Raw genomic sequence first — 18,650 nt, 5'->3', positions numbered from 1 at the left:
TGGGGCTGTTAGGATGATCCCGCGCAGAAATGGAAAACCCAGCACTCACCAGGCCTGGCCAGGGACCCCCGGAGTGCAGCAGGTCAGAGGGCAAGAGGGTGCTGGGGGGGGGGTAGCAGCTGGGACCCTGCTCTGCAGCGCCTCCACCAGGAAGCTCTTGCCAGACCCTCTGGCTTGTGAAGAGAAACTGAAAGTGCACATTTTTACATGCAACCTTTTTTATTTTAAACATTGGCCATGCATCATAATTTTAAAAACAGCCTTGTGACAAAAGAAATGCATTTGCATGCAACTCCAGCTGGTGACCCCCAAGGAGACAGGATCCGGTGGCCCAGCCCTACTACTTTCCTCTCCAGGGAAGTCCAAGTGCTGTGTTCCCTGGGAGACTTCTGGGTAGTTCCAGTCCCAGCTGCCACCCACTCCTCTCATTCTCGCTGATGGCAGAGTGTACTCAAGGGGCGTTCAGGTGCACCTTGGCCCATGGGGTGGCCTTGCGTTTTCCTGCTTCCTGCAGGGATGCTCCATCTTCCAATCATAGGATCCAGGGATCCTTCTCTTCTCCACTCGCCCCTGCAAGCCCTTTCACTTCCTGGGGGAAGGCTGGGCTGGCACCACCCACACTATATAGCCTCAGGGCATCTGGAAGGGAGCTGTGTTCCCTTGGAGGGAAGCAAGGCAAGAGTGTGTGTGCTCCACACAAGACCAGAAGCCACAACCAGGCTGGCCAAGGTCGAGGCCCTCTTTCCCATGTCCACCCCAGGGTGTCCCTGGAACCTGGGCTGGGAAGAGGAGCTCTGTGTGCACCCCATGGAGGGCTGAGCCCTTTGGAAGCAGCCGCTCAGGGGGATAACTTCCACCTGCTCGCTTATCCACTCCCCATGTGTGCAGAGCTGGCAGGAATTGGCAGCCCCCCTGGAGGGAAGGGAGAGACCCACTGAGCCCCCATCACAGGATGGCACTAGGGGGCAAGCCAGCAGCATGGGGAAGTGGAGGTGTGCAGGCTTCGAGGAGGAGTGGGGGCTGTGGTGTGTCCCACTGGAAGCAGATCTGGGGCTGGAGACGGGCACGTGTCTCCTAGGAGAGTCAGAGGGTCTTTGGTGAGGAGGGGTACAGGTTGGAAAGCTAAGGGGGCAAGACGCTGTGGTGAGACCCAGGGAGCCAGGGAAGGCTGCACAGACGGGGTGCCCTCGTACAGGATCCGTGCTATTGCTTCACTCAGGGGACCTGGTGGTGCTCAGGACGGGGGATTCCAGGGGGCAGGGCTGGTTCTTCATGCTTCTGCTGTATTCCACACATCCCTGCAGCCCATCGTGTTGCCACGGGCATACTTGTACCGGATCCAGCCTCCCTAAGGAGGGAAGACGTCGTCGCTAAATATGTGCAGAGAAGGTGCTGCACCTGCTAATTTTAGAATCTAATTTTTTTGCCATCCCTGAAGACCGTCTTAGTGATTTTACTTAATACTTAATTAGTCTCTGAAAAACTTCACAAACAACTTTGTTTTCAGCAGTAGTATCCAACTCTGACTCATGTGTGTTTTTCTTTTTTTTAAGATTTGTTTATTTATTTGAAAGTCAGAGTTACACACAGAGAGAGAGGCAGAGAGAGAGAGAGAGAGAGAGAGAGAGGTCTTCCATCCGGTGGTTCACTCCTCAATTGGCCACAATGGCCAGAGCTGTATTGATCCGAAGCCAGGAGCCAGGAGCTTCTTCTAGGTCTCCCACATGGGTACAGATGCCCAACGACCTGGGCTGTCTTCTACTGCTTTCCCAGACCATAGCAGAGAGCTGGATCAGAAGTAGAGCAGCTGGGACTTGAACCAGAGCCCACATGGGATGCTGGCACTGCAGGCGGTGGCTTTACCTGCTACACCACAGCGCTGGCCCCTCATTTGTATTTTTCTAAGGCCAGTCACCTAAAAGCAGGTCAGCTTGGTCCCAGTTAAAGCCACGACTCACAGGTCACCCCTCCCAGCTGCACACTCTGGGCAGGTTGGGAGAGAGAGGAGTGAGCGAACTAGGGAGGGGAGAGAGTCTCAGTGTCTGTGTCCCTGTGCCCTTCACGCTGGGGCCAGTGTCTTCTCTGGTCTCTCTTGTCCAGCCTTTCTTTGAAAGACCCAGAGACAAGCTCCAGCTATCATTAGAGTATTATTATATTACACATCTAAAAATCTCAAAAAAAAGGAAAGTAAGTGCATCGACCCTGTGGAGGTTATTTCATGACAAACATAAAGGCTTTCACAGGCTCTGGGGCAGGATGGAAGGTCTGGATCGATGGCTGCTGGGGACGGCAGGCCAACCGGGGGCTCTGCCAAGGCGGGGGCAACAGATACACAGGATTTCAAGCCAGTGCTGGGAAGGATGACCAGTGTCTGTGAACAAAGGTGATGAGGAAGGGAGCCACCCTGAGGCCAGGCCCGGGGCCGTGTGAGAGGTAGCGGGGAGGGGCAGAGGCAGGCCCTGGGAGAAGGGCACCCCCAGCCAGAAGCAGTCTCTATTACCCCCTCCTGGAGGCTAGCTTCCTCTAAGCTTTTCTACCAGCTGAGCCTGAACCTGGGGCCAGAGGGAGACAGCCAGAGGCAGTGGGCTGAGCTCTGGCTGCAGATGCGGGGAGGCCTGGGGCGCAGCCGCGTCTGCAAGGCTCCTTAGAACCTTAGACCTCAGTGTCCTGTGACCGCAGCACCGCCAGTGGAGCGAAGACGCGCAGATCGTCACACTGCAGGTTGCTGGACACTTTGGCACCTAATGGAAGCGGTATTTGCATTCCAGGACACTTGGAAAGTTCATGGCAATTGGAATTGAAATATACGTTTATTTGGGTGCAATATTTCTAAAATCCTTGTTTAATTGTTTCATGATATACATTTTCCTTGAACTTGAAACCTTTATCTAGCAAACATCTGTTCACCTCTTTCTGTGGGTCACACGTTTTGTGAAGGATCATACAAGTCTTCTCACTTAATCTTCACCACAACCCTACAAAGGGAACTCTTCTTATTACACCCATTTTACAGATGAGCAAACTGAGACTCAGAAAGGTGAAATAGCTAGCCCAGGAACACACACACACAGCCTGTTGCAAGAGACAGAGTGGGCTTGAATGATAGGGTCCAGTCCTTGAGTAACACCGTCTTGGGGCCCTGCTGGGCTGTGATTACTTCTCAGACCCTGCTCTGTGCCTTCCCTGCTTCTGGGATGTTGATGAGGCCCTTCCCATCCTGAGCTTTGTGTCACCAGCAGAAGCTGAGTGTCACCTGCTGGGCTCGGTGACATTGGCTTCTATGCTCAGCTGAGATCAATTCCCACAGTGAGGCCTGAGGCTCTCCTTGTTCACTGAACCTCAACCAAGTTCATTTTCAAAGAAACTTTATGGCACACTTTTTAATTTTCTTGTAGAGTTAGACTTGTGAAAGCAGTGTGTAGGTAGCACAGAGACTTCTCACTTCGCCTTTTATTATTAACACTGAGATTAGTAGGGTGCACCTGTCACAATTAATGAACAGACGTTGATACATTGTTATTCCGTCAAGTCCAAAGTCCATAAGTATTTCCTTAGTTGCCACCTCATGTTCTTCTCTGCTCCAGGATCCCATGCAGGATTCCCTGGGGCCTGAGTTATCTTTTCCCTTTAGGCTCCTCTTGGCTGTGGCGGTTTCTCGGGCTTCTACTGTTTGATGATCTGACAGTTGCAAGAGGTGTTTTGCAGAGTATCTCGCAATTACAGTTTCTCACGTTTGGACTGGGATTGTGGGTTTTGGGAAGAACACACAGGTCTCATCATAGTACATCAAGGGGAGCTGTGGGGCCCGAGGCTGTGGCCACCTGGCTGAGGTGGCATCTGTCAGAGGCCTCTTCCCATAGGCACCCTTTGGAAGGCAGCCTCCATGTGCAGGCTCTTCTGCAGGGGGAGGGTGTGCTGCCCTACCTCCAGAAGAGTTTGTGTCTGCACAGATTAATCTGGGGTACCTGCACGTGCTTGCCTGCCTCCCGGATGCATTCATTGGCCCAATCATTTGTGTCAGTATGAAGTGTGGATGCTTATTGCATTCTTTGGGTCAGAATCTGGTACCCTGTTATTCACTCTATTGCTCGGATTCTCCCAGCTTTTGGCTGGAGAGGATCCTGCCATTGGCTCTGAGCATCTTTGAGATATTCCCACAATCCCTCAGCAGCTTACACACTTCCTGCCCCAACCCTGCCCTCACCCATTTTTCCAAGAAGCCCTGGTTCCTTTCTAGTTCCTTTTGAGAACAGAGTTAGAAAGTAGCTCTTTCCAGGTCCTGTCAGGCAGCAGCACAAGGAAGTGTCTGCCTGTGTGCTCACACCTGTCTGCGTGGATAGCACGTGCACACCTCAAAACCTTTGTAGGAAGTGGGATCCGAAGACAACTTAATTTGATGCAAGAAATTTTTGAGAGGCCGGCCTTGTGACACAGCTGGTTAAGCTGCTGCCTGTGACAACGGCATCCCATATCAGCATTGGTTTTAGTCCCATTGCTCCACTTCCGGTCCAGCTCTCTGCTGATGCACCTGAGAAAGCAGCAGAAGATGGCCCAAGTGCTTGGGTCCCTGCCACCCACATGGGAGACCTGGGTGGTATTCCAGGCTCCTGGCTTCAGCCTGGCCCGGCCCTGGTCATTGCAGCCATCTGGGGAGTGAACCAGCAGATGGGAGCTCTCTCTCTCTCTCTCTCCCTTCTTCCCTCCCTAGCTGTAACTCTGCCTTTCAAATAAATGTCTTTTTCTAAAAAAAAGAGAAATTTTTGAAACTCATACATAGTTTTTTCATAACATACATTTTCCATGAACTTTTTAAAGACATCATTATTTTTATAAATCTATGTATTTCATATATTATACACATTTAATTAAATGCAAGTTCACATTGGTGTCACCAATCCTTTATCACAGAATCAAAATTCACTTTCAATGTAAGTACATTTTTTAGGGTAGCCTTTTACATTAAAACTCAAATCCCAGAAAATTTAAAACATAAGATTATTTGCACTAAGGATATTCCAAAGTATTTTAGCATTTTTGATTAGATGGATGAATATTTTTTTAAAAATGGAAAACATAAATTATGAACCTGATTAAAGCCACTCTTTGCCTACTTGGAGTTAGGGAAATTTTATATATATATATATATATATATATATACACACACACACACACACATATGTGTGTGTGTGTGTGTGAACTGAGAAAATGGCTTGCTCTGTAGATCCAATATGTGTTTATATATGTTTTTGCAAATCTCATGGCCTTTGCTGGCTTCTTCATTTTTTTTAAGATTTATTTATTTATTTGAAAGGCAGAGTTACATAGAGAGAGAAGGAGAGGCAGAGAGAGAGAGAGAGAGAGAGATGTCTTCCATCTGCTGGTTCACTCCCTAATTGGCTGCAATGGCCAGAGCTGTGTCGATCTGAAGCCAGGATCCAGTTGCTTCCTCCAGGTCTTCCCACATGGGAGCAGGGGCCCAAGGACTTGGGCCATCTTCTACTGCTTCCTCAGACCTTAGCAGAGAGCTGGATCGGAAGTGGAGCAGCTGGGACTTGAACCAGCACCCATATGGGGCACCGGCACTGCAGGTGGTCGCTTTACCCATCAAGCCACAATATAGCCCCCGAGCCCTGTTCATTTTTTATAAAAAAAATATTTATTTGCACTTGAAAATCAGAGAGAGAGAGAGAGAGAGAGAGAGAGAGTGAGAGGAGAGATCTTCCATCTGCTGGTTCACTCCCCAAATGCCTGCAACAGCCTTGGCTGGGCCAGTCCAAAGCCAAGAACCTGGAGCTCCATCAGGTTTCCCACATGGCGGCTGCGATCTGAGTACTTGAGCTGTCACCTGCTGCCTCCCTTGGTGCCGTCAGCAGGAAGCCGAATCAGAAGCAGGTGCTCCAACCAGGCATGCAGGCATCCCAAGTGGCAATCTAACAGCTGCCTCCACCCCTTAGCAGGGCCTCCTGAATCTGGCAGGAGGGTGGGCAGGATTCCCCGGGGGTCCTGGGCCAGCACCCCCCCCCCCCGCCTGCAGCAAGTAGGAAATGTTCAAGAAGGTCCAAGTAGTAGTAGTAGTAAACATTTAGAAGGAGCTGCTTATGAGCGCTGGGGGGAGGGGGGACTCCAGTGCCCCCAGGTGGAAACCCAACCACCCTCCTGAAGGCCTGACCTGCTCAGAAATCCTCTGACCGCTGTACCTGGTAGATTCCATCCAGGTGGGTAGGGTCCCCCCTCCCCTCCCACCCCGCCCCCCTCCCAGGGCCAGATTTCTGACATACCCAATTAGACCTATAGGTGGAGCCATTTTCTTACCTACCAGCTGGGTTTTGCAAATATCCTGAATTTGAATGTGTCCAGTGGACTCTGGCTGGGATGCGGTGGCACAGCTAGGAGCTCCCTTGGTGGCACTCAGAGGCAGCTCTTCCCAACCCTCCCAGGCCTGTGGGTGGCAGCTGCCTTGACACCTGTTTCTCTGGCTTTTCATCACTTGGTCCCTCCCGGCGGCCAGCGCCGAAATGTGGGGCTACAGGGGCAGCTTAGAAACAAGTAGGCCCTTTACAGCCACAGGTTCTCTGTCTGCAGAGTCAACCAACCATGGACAGAAAATATACAGGAAAAAAAATCCAGAATGTTCCAGAGAGCAGAAATGGAATGTGCCAGGCACGGAGCACAGCCTCCCGCCATTCACAGACGGTCTCTCCAGCACTCACTGTTTGAACACTGTCTACCGTGAGCTTCTTGAACTGCCTAGCTTGACCTATGGTGGTTTTGTCTGCGCTGAGCCCACACACACTTAGCTTTCTTGCCATGAGCCCCTAAACAGCAGAGTGTAACAACTATTTACACAGCACCTGCACTGCATTAAGCATTCTGAGGAATGTGAAGTATGATGGAAAGTACGCAGGAGGAGGTGCACAGGTTCTGTGCCAACACTGCCATTTGATATCAGGGACTTGAGTGTGTGTAGATCTTGGTATCAGTGTTTGGGGACGTGTCCTGGGACAGATCCCACTGTGTAACGTGGCCCCATGTACCAGAGTGTGCCCGAGGCCAGACTTTGATGGGTTACATTGTGCCTGCACCTGCGATGGCTGTGGCATGTGATGTGTGCGCAACATCCATCCACATACGTGTGCAACACACCCCTGCAGGGTGCCGGTGGGCTAACCTACTGGAGCAAGTGTGGCTCCTGACCGGAAACTCCTCTTGGTAGAATGTCTCCCTGCCAGCATGTCGCAGGCAGTGGTAAGCAGCAGGGATGGAGAGCTCCAGTCTGTGTAGAGATAACCCCAGGTTGAATTCCTGATCAGAAATCAGATAACTGTATACACCTGACTTACGGGAAGCATTTCCTCTCCCTGGGCCTTGGCTTTGCCATCTGTAAAATGGGAAGATCTGGCTCCACCGCAGCCCCCTGCTGGCAGCCCCTGTCAGTGAGTGAATCTCAGATGATCTTCACTGATGGGCAATCTGACCATTCCCCGGACCAGAGGCTGGGCCGCTGCCATCTCTCCAGTCTCCCGTCTGCCGGAGAAGCAGACGGTTTGGAAAGTCTGGAAGCTCCAGGGATGCAGCCCCATCCCTCCCACGAGAGCAGCTGCCCACGCTGTTGCAGTGGAGTTAATGGATGGTGCCCCCAAGGGCAGGCATTTTCCCCTCCCCCTCAGGTACAGGGATACAGCAGGTGTTTCCATCGTAGCAAGTAAGAAAAATACCTCATTTCCCTCCTTCTGGTATAAACAATGTGCGCCCGGCTCTCTGATACCCCCTTGACCCTCCACACTGTATACATATTTATATATTATTCATAGTGGATTAAAAATGAATGCGCTCTTTACCACGGCTCCGCGGCGCGGTGACAATACAAATTAACGTATGATGTACTTACTTTTCGCCAGGCAGTGATGGGAGATGTTGAGGGCCTGCGAGTGAGAAGTGGAGAGAGGCGAGTGAGGTGAGGGTGGGTAGTTGGTGGGGGGGCACCCATCTGACCACACTTCCAGGCTTGGAACCTGGCTCCAGGTGGATGGGGCAGGGGTCTTCTGGGCAGTGTGGGAAGGGTCTCCCCACTTCTCTTCTCCCACGGCTGGAGGCCCCGCCTTCCTGGTGGACCCTGTGAGCCTGGCCCTGGCTCCCTGTACCCACCAGTTCCTCCCCCAACACGCTGGCCTGTGCCTAGGACCCACCTGTGCCAGCTTCCTATCCCAGTGTCTCTGTCTGCAATTGTCTGGTGCTGTCTTCCTTTCCCTCCTCCACTCCTTTGCTGGGAACATACCTAAGGATGAATGCTGTGGTATGCTGTGTTGGCTGATGGGTTATAGCCACCATCCAAATCCAAACAAATGCAGCAAAAACCAAGTGCCCAGTACACGTCCCTGTTGAGCTGAGAGTCTGCCCAGTGGGAAACTTGGCCATGACTGTCATGTCTTCAGCTGCTGGTGTTAGAACTGGGGCAGAGAGTATTGGCTCAGCATGTGACAGCGGATCTGGGACAATCAGGGAAGGCCCTCCTGTGGCAGAGGGCTTGGAGCTGGTGGCCGAAGGATGAGCCATGGCGATGAGATGACGCAGGGTCAGGAGGACGAGCAAGGACTGTGCAAAGGTCCTGAGGCAATGATGCATTTGAAGACCAGGGAAGAGCTCTATGCGGCCAGAGGCCAGCAAATGTGAGGGCTCGGAGGGAGGGGGGGCTGGAGGCAGAGACCATGAGAGCCTCCTGTCCCTCCAAGGTGTGCTACTAGAAGCCCCCAATCACCTCCCTCTCAGCACAGATAAATGCCTTTGCCTCAAAGTGCTGTTATGGACTCAACCCCTCACCAGGCTTAATCCCAGCCGCATTCTCCAAGGAGAATTCTGTCTTGCAAGAGACCGGACAGCAGATTCCCACCCACATTTGTTAAACTGTGTCCCAGTGAAATGTGACTCATTACTCATTCTGCAGGACCCTGGAGGTCTTCCAGTTCTCACTGCCCCCAGGCAAAGGCCAGTGCTCCTAGGGTGGGGCAAGGTTTCGAACAGTGGCTGAGACACCCACATCCCCTATGAGAGCATGCAGGTTCCACACCTGGCTCCAGCTCTGACTCCAGCTTCCTGCTAATGTGCACCCTGGGAGGCAGCAGGGATGGCTCAAGTACTTGGTTCCCTGCCAGCCATGGGGGAGACCTGCATCGAGTTTCTGGCTCCTGGCTTTGCCCTTGGCTCAACCCAGCTGTGGCAGGCATTTGGAAAGTGATCTAACAGATGGGACATCTCTCTCTCTCTCTCTTTCTCTCTCTCTCACCTGCCCACCAAATGAGTACAGAAAAGTTAAAGAGAGACCAAATCCCTTAAGCTTTAATCACACCGGTGCCTGGGGAGCTCTTGCTGCGTCAGCACTTTGGATGAAGAACAAAGCGGGCTGGTCTGCTTCCTTCTGAAGATCTCTTTTCCTCCAAACCCCACCGCAGAAAAGTCCGAAAGCTCCTAGCAGATTTCCACGCCCCCTCTGCTGCAGATCCTGGAAGTCCACAGTGACGCAGTCAGTGGAGCTGTCAGCCCTGGGGTCTGTGCTGAAGCCCTGGTTTAGGTTCTGAAAGCCAGCGGATCTCAACATCATCGCATTTGGGCCAGTATCAGGGGCTTCAGGGGGTGGGTGGCGGGGCAGAGTTGAAAACTTCACCAGATGAAGCTAGACCCAGAACGGTGTCAAGTGTCCCCAGGTGCTCTGCATAACCAGAGCTTGCCTTCTGGGAATCGACACTCCCACCATCAAAGGATCGGCTTTCCTTACCGGTGCGTTCTTGGGAGGCCCTAGTGCTCTACTCTGGGCCTACCATGGCTTCTCCAATCCAGTCTTCCCTCTGAGCGGACCCCACAGCACTCTCTTCTACATCGGTCTCATGGGAACCTCTCACCAAGCAGCTCAGATGGATGAGCGTGTGTGGACAATGTCGTGTATGTATCCAGAAAGCCTTACTGTGCAGAGGTCCCCACCTCCAGAGGAGGCAACATCCCATGTGGATGCCTGAAACCACAGGGAGTACTGAGCTCTGTATATGCTAAGTTTTCCCTATCCATGCCTACTTGTGATGAACTAATTTCTCACTTAGACACAGTACCGGACTGGTCATCAGATGGAGCCATTGGAACCACACAATGTAGTGAGCCCCTGAATGCAGTCTCTCCCATTGTGACACCTTGTTTTCCTGTGCTCACTCTTCTTGTGATGGTGTGAGATGATGCAGTGTCCCCATGAGGAGATGGAGCAGGGTGCATGGCAGTGCCGTGAAGAGATGGAGCAGGGTGTGTGGCATTGTGGTGAGATGGATCAGGGCACGTGGCACTGCTGTGAAGTAGTGCCGGGCTGCTAACAGTTCAGGAAGATCTCTGAGCCACGACGATACCAGTTGATCATGGGTCAGTGAGGCCACAGAATGCAAAATCCTGGATGGTGGTAGGGATACTACTGCTTGGGATAATTCGTTTGTGTGTGTGTGTGTGTGTATCCTATAGAGACACATTATAGTCACAGTGTTTGTAAGGATTTTGGAGGGATGTAAGTGTTTTATATACATGGGTAATTTGTCTTTTTTTAAGATTTATTTTATTTATTTGGAAGAGTAACAGAGAGAGGGAGAGAGAGAGGGAGGGAGAGAGAGAGAGAGAGAGGTCTTCCATCTGCTGGTTCACTCCCCAAATACTCACAATGGCCAGAGCTGAGATGATCGGAAGCCAAGAGCCAGGAGCTTCCTCCGGGTCTCCCACGCGAGTGCAGGGGCCCAAGGACTTGGGCCACCCTCCACTGCTTTCCCAGGCAGATTAATAGGGTGCTGGATGTAGCATCCTGAACTGGAACTGGTGCCCACAGGGGATGCCAGAACTGCTGGTCAGGGCTTTAACTCATTGTGTCATAGCACCAAGCTCAGGTAATTTGTCTTAAAGTCAGATCTTCCAGGCCCACGGTCCATTGACTGTCTCATCTGTACAGTGGGGCTAATATTACCTTGGACAACACTGCCATAAAGGTCAACTATGAGAGCAAACATGCAAAAATGCACAAGAAGAGCTGTGGATTGTAGGCCACTGAGATCCTTAAGTGTCACCATTATCATACGGAGGGCTTCTATTTGCAAGATCAGGATTTGTTGTGAATCCAGCATATGTAGAATTCCTTCCACAAGTGTACACACACATGGCTTTAGATGCACATACAAATAGATTTTCAATTCACCCAAGTTAAACAGAAAACAAACCCCATAATGGTTTCACCACTGAAATGCCCACATGTGCCAGAACATTGCCTTTGGCTACCAAGAAACACTCAGAATGTAACCATAGGATAAAATCACGAAGAAAACTTGGAAATCAATTAGTGGGTGAAAGGTACTTACATGCTTTTCAACCAAGCTGGCCGGTCCAAAAAGGCTCTTGTGAATAAAGGTGACGTTTGAGGTTCTCCTCCAGTCACCACTCTCACGGTGCATGGGTCCTGTGGGGATACGACGTGCAGAGAGGGGAGCTCTCAAGGGCTGTAGCATGTGATTCCAACACAAACCGCTCTTCGGCAACGACAATAGCAAAGGCAAACAGATTGGCTGGTGAGCAAGAGCAGTTGAAGGATGGAGGAACTAACGTAGTCCTGGAGAACAGAGGGAGACTCCTCTGGGGTTGTAGCATCACGAATCTCCCTGGGTCATGGGGGGTTTGATTTCATTGTTTATTAACTTCTCACTCAAAGTTCTTAACTCCAGCAGCTTGTCCTAGCATGGCGATATTCTCCATCAGTAGATCCGTGCATTTAAGCAATCAGTGGATGGCCTTGCCCCTGTGCTGGTTTCTAGGAGAGGGACCGCCCTCAGCTGTGACCATGTGGCAGGAGAGACAACACCGTTGCCTTCTGAGAAGCTCTGGGCAGATCTGAAAGTCCTTGTTGGGTTCCCTGGTGTCTCATCTCTTGCCCTGGGTGCTTTTGGGTGATCTGCAAACGGCTCCCAGACCTCCTGCTCCAAAACTGAGCCCTCCCTCCTCCTGCTTGGTAGTTTCCCTTTCAGGCTCCCTCAAATCCTTGGCATAGCTCGGTGTGCACAGGGGTGATAACCTCATGAGCTGTGTGCTTGCGTCCCAGGGCCTCAAGGCTCTCTCTAAGTGGCTTGGTAGAAGGATCTGCTGGAAGTTACTGGTGCCCAGCATAGCACTAAGTTACGGTCATTGTCACAGTAGGGAAAATGCCTTTTCCTTCTAAAATGCTTATTTATTGCTTTTTATTTATTTGAAAGGGGGGAGGTGTTCTGCCAGGTGTGGGCCAGGCTGAAGCTAGGAGCCAGGAGCTCCATCCTTGTCTCCCACCTGGTACACAGGCCCACAAGCATGGGTCACCTTCTCAGTCACACGTGCAGGCAGCTGGATCAGAAGCAGAGCGGCCAAGACTTGAACTGGCACTCGGATACGGGATGCCAGCGTTGCAAGTGGCAGCTTTACCTGTCACATCACGATGACTGACCCTTTGCTTTGTTATTTTTTTAACTTTTATTTAGTAAATATAAATTTCCAAAGTACAGTTTATGGATTACAATGGCTTCCCCCCCATAACTTCCCACCAACTCGCACCCCTCCCATCTCCCGTTCCCTCTTCCATTCTATTCACATCAAGATTCATTTTCAATTATCTTTATATACAGAAGATCGATTTAGTATATATTAAGTAAAGATTTCATCAGTTTGCACCCACACAGAAACACAAAATGTAAAATACTGTTTCAGTACTAGTTACAGCATTACTTCACAATGGACAACACATTAAGGACAGATCCCACATGAGAAGTAAGTACACAGTGACTCCTGTTGTTGACTTAACAATTTGACAATCTTATTTATGGCATCAGTAATCTCCCTAGGCTCTAGTCATGAGTTGCCAAGGCTATGGAAGCCTCTTGAGTTCACCGACTTTGATCTTATTCAGACAAGTCATAGTCAAAGTGGAAGTTCTCTCCTCCCTTCAGAGAAAGGTACCTCCTTCTTTGATGGCCCCATTAAAAGGATTTGTTTATTTGAAAGGCAGAGGTAGAGAGAGAGAGAGAGAAAGAGAGAGAGAGAGAGATCTTCCATCCGCTGGTTCACTCCCCAAATGGTCACAATGGCCGGAACTGGGCCAATCCAAAGCCAGGAGCCAGGAGTTTCTTCAGGTCTCCCACGTGGGTACAGGAGCCCAAGGACTTGGGCCATCTTCTACTTCTTTCTCAGGCCATACCAGAGAACTGGATCAGAAATGGAGCAGCTGGGACTCAAACCGGAGCCCATATGGGATGCTGGCACTTCAGACCAGGGCGTTAACCTGCTGTGCCACAGTGCCAGCCCTTGCACACTAGCTTTTACAAGGGAAAAAAATGGATTAAATTCAACCTTATATTAGGCGCAACAGTAGAAACTAAAGTAGTAGAAACTCTATCAAAAAATGAGTAACTCCTTTGAGAAAAGGACAGGCAAAGCAGTAAGATAATCAGTAGTTCAGCTCTGCTCACTCTGTGACAGGTGCAGGGCTTGGCACTGGTGATCCTGAGAGAGTTCTGACTCCTGCCTTGGGAGCCCGCAGCCTCTCAGGGGACCAGTCCATATCCAAGAGTCCGCCAGGCAGGCGTCGTGTTGAACAAAGCATGGAAGGAGGAGTGGGCTTGGAGTCTGCAGAGGTGGACGCGTCCTTTCAGACGAGGGCACAGAGACCCACAGGGTGAAGCCGATCGCAGAGACCCCCTGACGTGTGGTTTGGTGTGCACCAACGGACACGCTCTCCTGGAGACTGGGCGGATGGATGGCTGAGACCGAGCCAAGGTGGCCTTGATTATCCCTTAGAGGGGAAGTGGCCATCAGAGCTTTGGAGCCAAGAAGTCCCAGGCTGGGCTTCTCTGGATGCTCGCTCTCGTGTCCCTGGGGCAGATGGGATGGGAATGTGGAACTGGAGTCATGAGGGCCTGGCTGCAGGCTGCCATGCTCAGAGTCTAGGCACGCCTTGGACCAGATTCTCAAGGGGAGATTTTAAAGAGATTCAAGAGGGAGAATGCATTGGTCTGGAGATCCTTTGGCTATGAAAACAGTGCAGACTCCTGAAGCTGACTAAGGAAAAGCACACGTCTAGCCCTGGACGCAGTTTGGTGGGCAAGTGATCCCCACATTATGGTGACCTGCAGTTTCTCAGGAGTCAGGCTGTTCTGCTAACCAGATGCACAGGGCTCTGCCATTTCTGCTCCGGAAAAGTGCTGAACGTGTTGTTTGGCTGTTTTCTGGGGCAAATAGTTAGGCCTATTTGGTCACTTGTTTATTCCGTTTTATTTTAATTGTTTTGAGCCAATGAAACTTATTCCTGGGTCTGACCTCTCTGGGAGCTTCCGGGAAGGCGACATGCACAGCTTCCCAGCCCTGGGAGCGACCCGATCACCCCACTGTCTGCCCCATCCCGTCCCCGTGCCAGCTCCACCAGATGGCAGACGGAACGCGTGCAGGATCCGACCGTGGGCACCAGGCAGACATCCACAGGAGTCCATCTTCTGTTCTGAAGTGCAGGCTGGCTAGCAAGTTTCACTTCAAAGTTCTCTGCTCAAAAGTCTGACTTCCGAACAACTCAGGCTGGCCCAGCGGATGTGATCATGCTTGTCCCTGCCCTGTTTTCTGCTGCTCCTCCCCTCTAACCCTCAGCTTCCACACATCCCTCCAGTTCAGCCCCTCCAACGCTGTCCTGCAGCCAGGCCCTCTCTCCCCAGTGCCCATGCTGGGTTTCCTCGACAATATAAGAGTTCCTGGGAGGCTAAGTAAGGGGCCTGGCTTTGTACTGGGACCTGAATCCTACTCACAGATGAGGAATTTATGGTCTTTTGTGTAGCTGGGCCAGCAAAGTGCAGCCCCTAGGCCAGATGGGCCTCTTGTCTGTTTTTTCTGGCTTTTACCTTTTAAAAGTGGTTGGGAAAAAAATGAAAATATTAATATTTTATCACACCCGAAACTGGCATGAAATTTCACCTTTCAGTGTGGATCAGGGTAGCTTTGAATTGTATCCACGAAACACTGGGGAAAATTTGTTTCCTCTGTTGTTCTCTAAGTACAGGCCTGGGATGGCTGATGTTACCTCTTGTCCTGCAAAGCATCAACCATTGATTGTCTAGGCGTCTCTTGCACCAACTGCAAACTCTGGGTGAAAGACTCTGGCCAGGATGGGATGATCTTTGAAATCCCACTTTAGGTGCCTGACATATTGGCTGCTTTTCTGTACTGAAGGACAGCAGTAGCCCTAATGATGTGGGCAACACCGGTGCCACTGATGGCGACCCTGGGGGTCTGGGGGGGCAGAGAGGGGATAGGGAGGATCTGAGCAGCAGTGTTGACCAGCCACTCTTTCTGCCTACAGGTCACAGGCCTTTCCAGTGTCGCTACTGTCCCTACAGTGCCTCTCAGAAGGGGAACCTGAAGACCCACGTCCTCTGCGTCCATCGCATGCCTTTTGACAACAGCCAGTACCCTGACCGCAGGTTCAAGCGCTCCCGAGTCGACTCGGAGGCTTCTGGGAATTATGAGGAGCCCACAGCTGTGAAGGCGGGGAGCTCAGCAGAGCTGGCGGAGGAGGGCGCCAAGTGCCAGGAGGACAGCCACTGAGCAGCCCCGAACCCTGCACCTTGCAGTAGGATTTCACGCAGTGTTAAGGTGATGCATCCGGCGGAAGAGTTTGCTAACGGCATTCCAAGGGGAAAAAAATCACGTGCGATGCCCCTCCTAGTGTATAGAACCTTTACAAAAATTTTAAAAGATATCTATATATCTATATATCTATATTAAAAAAAAATCACCCAGCCCTTGAACATGGCTGCTAAACTGTTACCTGGCAACAAGTACTTCCAAACAATGCAGGTGGGTAGAAAAGCGATTTCAAAAGAATGCTTGTGTCCTCCGAGCACGAGAAAACCCGGGGGCCCTTCCAACTCGAACATCGTCTTTGTCCCAAAATAATGCTCTTAACCGAAAACCGATACCATCTAAATGATTCAGTGCTGCCGTGCCGATGGAGGGAGGCTGTGTTTTCGTTGTTGAAAACACCTCTATCATCTGACACCAGCTGCCGTCATTTGCCTAGCACCCTAATGAGATGTGTTGGGAGGCAGCTGTGGTGCCAGTCAGACTGGAGCGGTCACTGCAGAGAAAATCGATTCACGTGGTGTCGTAACTGCACTCTCGGAGAAACCCTAGACGGCCGGCGGCCAGCACCAGGGCTGACCGGCACTGCAGAGGACGGCGATCTTAAATGTGGATTTTTTTTTTAAATATGCAGCTAAATGAATCAATGTTCAGGAAGTGTCTGCAGACAGATGCCCAGTGCAGATTTGATGAGTGATTCCTTTTTTTTTTTAGATCACATTGCAGTAGCGAGGGAAATATTTTTTTTTTTGGCTGCCATTTTTTTTTTGAAATTTTTGAATGGGGAAGAAGGTTGATATTTTACAACAATGTCGGGTACATGATATGAAATGTTCTTAGAGAAGCTATCCTATCCTATCCATAAAGGTGCTGATGAGAAATGGAAATTTACATGATCATGGAATTTGTTAATTTTTGTTAATTATGATTTTAAAAAGTTTACTTGAATGCTGGCTGCTCCGGTCCTTAGTATCAGATTTTTTTTTCAAGTGTTAGTTTTTATAAGTGTCACAGACATGAAGCAAGATTTTCTTCTCCAGCAAGCTCTCACGAAATAGCTTGTATTAAAAGGTGAATCTGAACATCGTGCTATCTATCTCTTAATGAAGAAAACTGTTTGAATTAGAATGTCTGTTTTTGTAAAACAAATGTGTTCTATATTTTTGTAGATTTTAGATTTTCTACCGATTGGATACTCCAAATTCATCAAATTCTGCACCACACAGAAGCGACACGCTGAGGGTCGAGAAAGACACACTTCACTCACTTTAAACAAAACAAAACAAAAAAACCGATTTCAGAAGACTCGTTAAAGGTTTCTTCTGGAATGTGCTAGAAGGGTATGAGTTCGGCCTTTTCGCCTACTTCTTTTGAGTGACACGACACTGGTGCTGTCGCTCGGGATGGTAGAGAGGTGTGGAAGTATTAACTTCTTCTAAAACAAAATCATTCAGACTGTAAAACAAAAAAAAAAGTCAATATTTCCTTACAGGCTGGGAGCGCAGAATAAAACCCCAGGGCCTTAAAAACTTCAGCTCTGCCTACAGCAGTTTACAAAAATGCTAAACTGCAATCAGTGTAAATAAAATCCTTAGCGCTATCTATCCTGAGCCCAGAAGGAATCTGAGGTTGATGGGGAGCCGGGTTTGCTACAGCTGTCAGAGGGGGTGGTCTCCCCGAGATTTCAGTGGAGGTGGGGTGGGGTGGGGGGCGTCCCTTGCACCCATCTGGCCTGGCGCAAGCTGCTTTCTTGTTTTTCTAGTCTAGTTCTCACTGCCTTACTTAAATCGAGTTGATACACTTAATGCAACTGTTTCTATGAGCCTAGAGAAAGGACTGAGATGTTACTAAACTTTCTGAGTGTAGTAAGCTTTAGGATTTTAACTGCACTACCGTGTTTGGTGACTGTGCCAGTCGCTTGCTTTCTGTGTGTTTGCCCCACCTTTGGTATCTTAGCAAAGAAAAAGAAAAAAAGAAGAGGAAAAAAAGTGGAAAAAAATGAGAGCCACATTCCATTTCTAGCACTCGGGAGCTCTTCGAGTATTCGTTGTGTCTTCTGGGCATCGTCAGATGCGGCAGGCAATAATTCTGTTTGTGACACTGGGAACACCCCCTCTCCTTTGTGGCGTGCGTGTGGATTTCCATTTTGTCCAGTGTGAGCCATCCTGATTCCCCCTCTGACACAGGCCTTCTTTCCAGAACATTTGTAACTTGTAATACAAACAAGTGACAGCCGCAGTGATGCAGTGTCAGTTTCTGAATGTCATCAGGTTCCCATATCTAAACATGTCAAGTCCTTGCCCTGTAACTTTGTAGTCTGTGATACTGTCTCCATTCCTGCACCGAGAAAACAACATCTATCTTGGAGGAAATCTGAGATCCATAGAGTAGAGGATTTTGTTGCTATGCTTGTAACAAGTAGAGAACTTTGTATTTAAAGTTTATTCTTGGTCATTATTTATTATTATAATACATCAGTTGACAGAACTTTATTCTGGTATAGAAAGTATTAAAAGTTGTTTTTTCAGCAATGACTGTTTTCTTTCTGCTGTTAGAATAAAATGTCTTTGAAGCAGTCCAGTTTTATCCAGTGTTTTACGCAATAAAACCTCTACCTCTGGGAAAAAAAAAAAAACAAACCCACATCTTTTCCTATTCACTTTACTGCAAAGAATAAAACCTGTGTGTGTGGAGGGGGGTGGCCATCAAACTTCGGCAAGACTTGGTCCAACCCTACTTTTTTAAAAGCCCTGTAGCATTCTGGGAGAGCCGCATGCTTTTTCCAAGGGACTGAGTCTCTGTGTAGTACAGTGTGTGTGTGTGTGTGTGAGTGTATGTGTGTGCACGAGTGCCTGTGTATACCCAAGTGCTTGTATGAACCACACTTCATTTTCCATAACATCAAACTATGGGAATATTAATGCCCCTTATTGTGGTGATCATAGCAGGAGCCATTTAGAGCCCTGGAGTCCATTATTCTACTTTACTGGTAAAAAGTA

At 49.7% G+C, this 18,650-nt stretch overlaps 1 protein-coding gene across 6 annotated transcripts in view; it reads left to right on the top strand.

Moving 5' to 3' along the window:
- ZNF536 (zinc finger protein 536) overlaps window positions 1-18,227 on the top strand; it is a 458,035-nt gene extending 439,808 nt beyond the window's left edge. For all 6 annotated transcript variants that reach the window (XM_051833366.3, XM_089319697.1, XM_051833363.3 and 3 more), the window contains one exon: window positions 15,371-18,227. In XM_051833366.3, the coding sequence (XP_051689326.2) occupies window positions 15,371-15,615 (245 nt within the window). In that variant the 3' untranslated portion in view covers window positions 15,616-18,227. The remainder of the gene's footprint in view (window positions 1-15,370) is intronic.
- Window positions 18,228-18,650: the final 423 nt, after the last annotated feature.

This window comes from Oryctolagus cuniculus, chromosome 18 (assembly GCF_051225735.1).
Source record: "Oryctolagus cuniculus isolate XC-2025 breed Fujian yellow rabbit chromosome 18, ASM5122573v1, whole genome shotgun sequence".
In the NCBI taxonomy this organism is placed as follows: Eukaryota; Metazoa; Chordata; class Mammalia; order Lagomorpha; family Leporidae; genus Oryctolagus; species Oryctolagus cuniculus.
The sequence above is the reverse complement of the archived record's forward strand: the minus strand, read 5'-3'. Positions and strand labels throughout refer to the sequence as shown.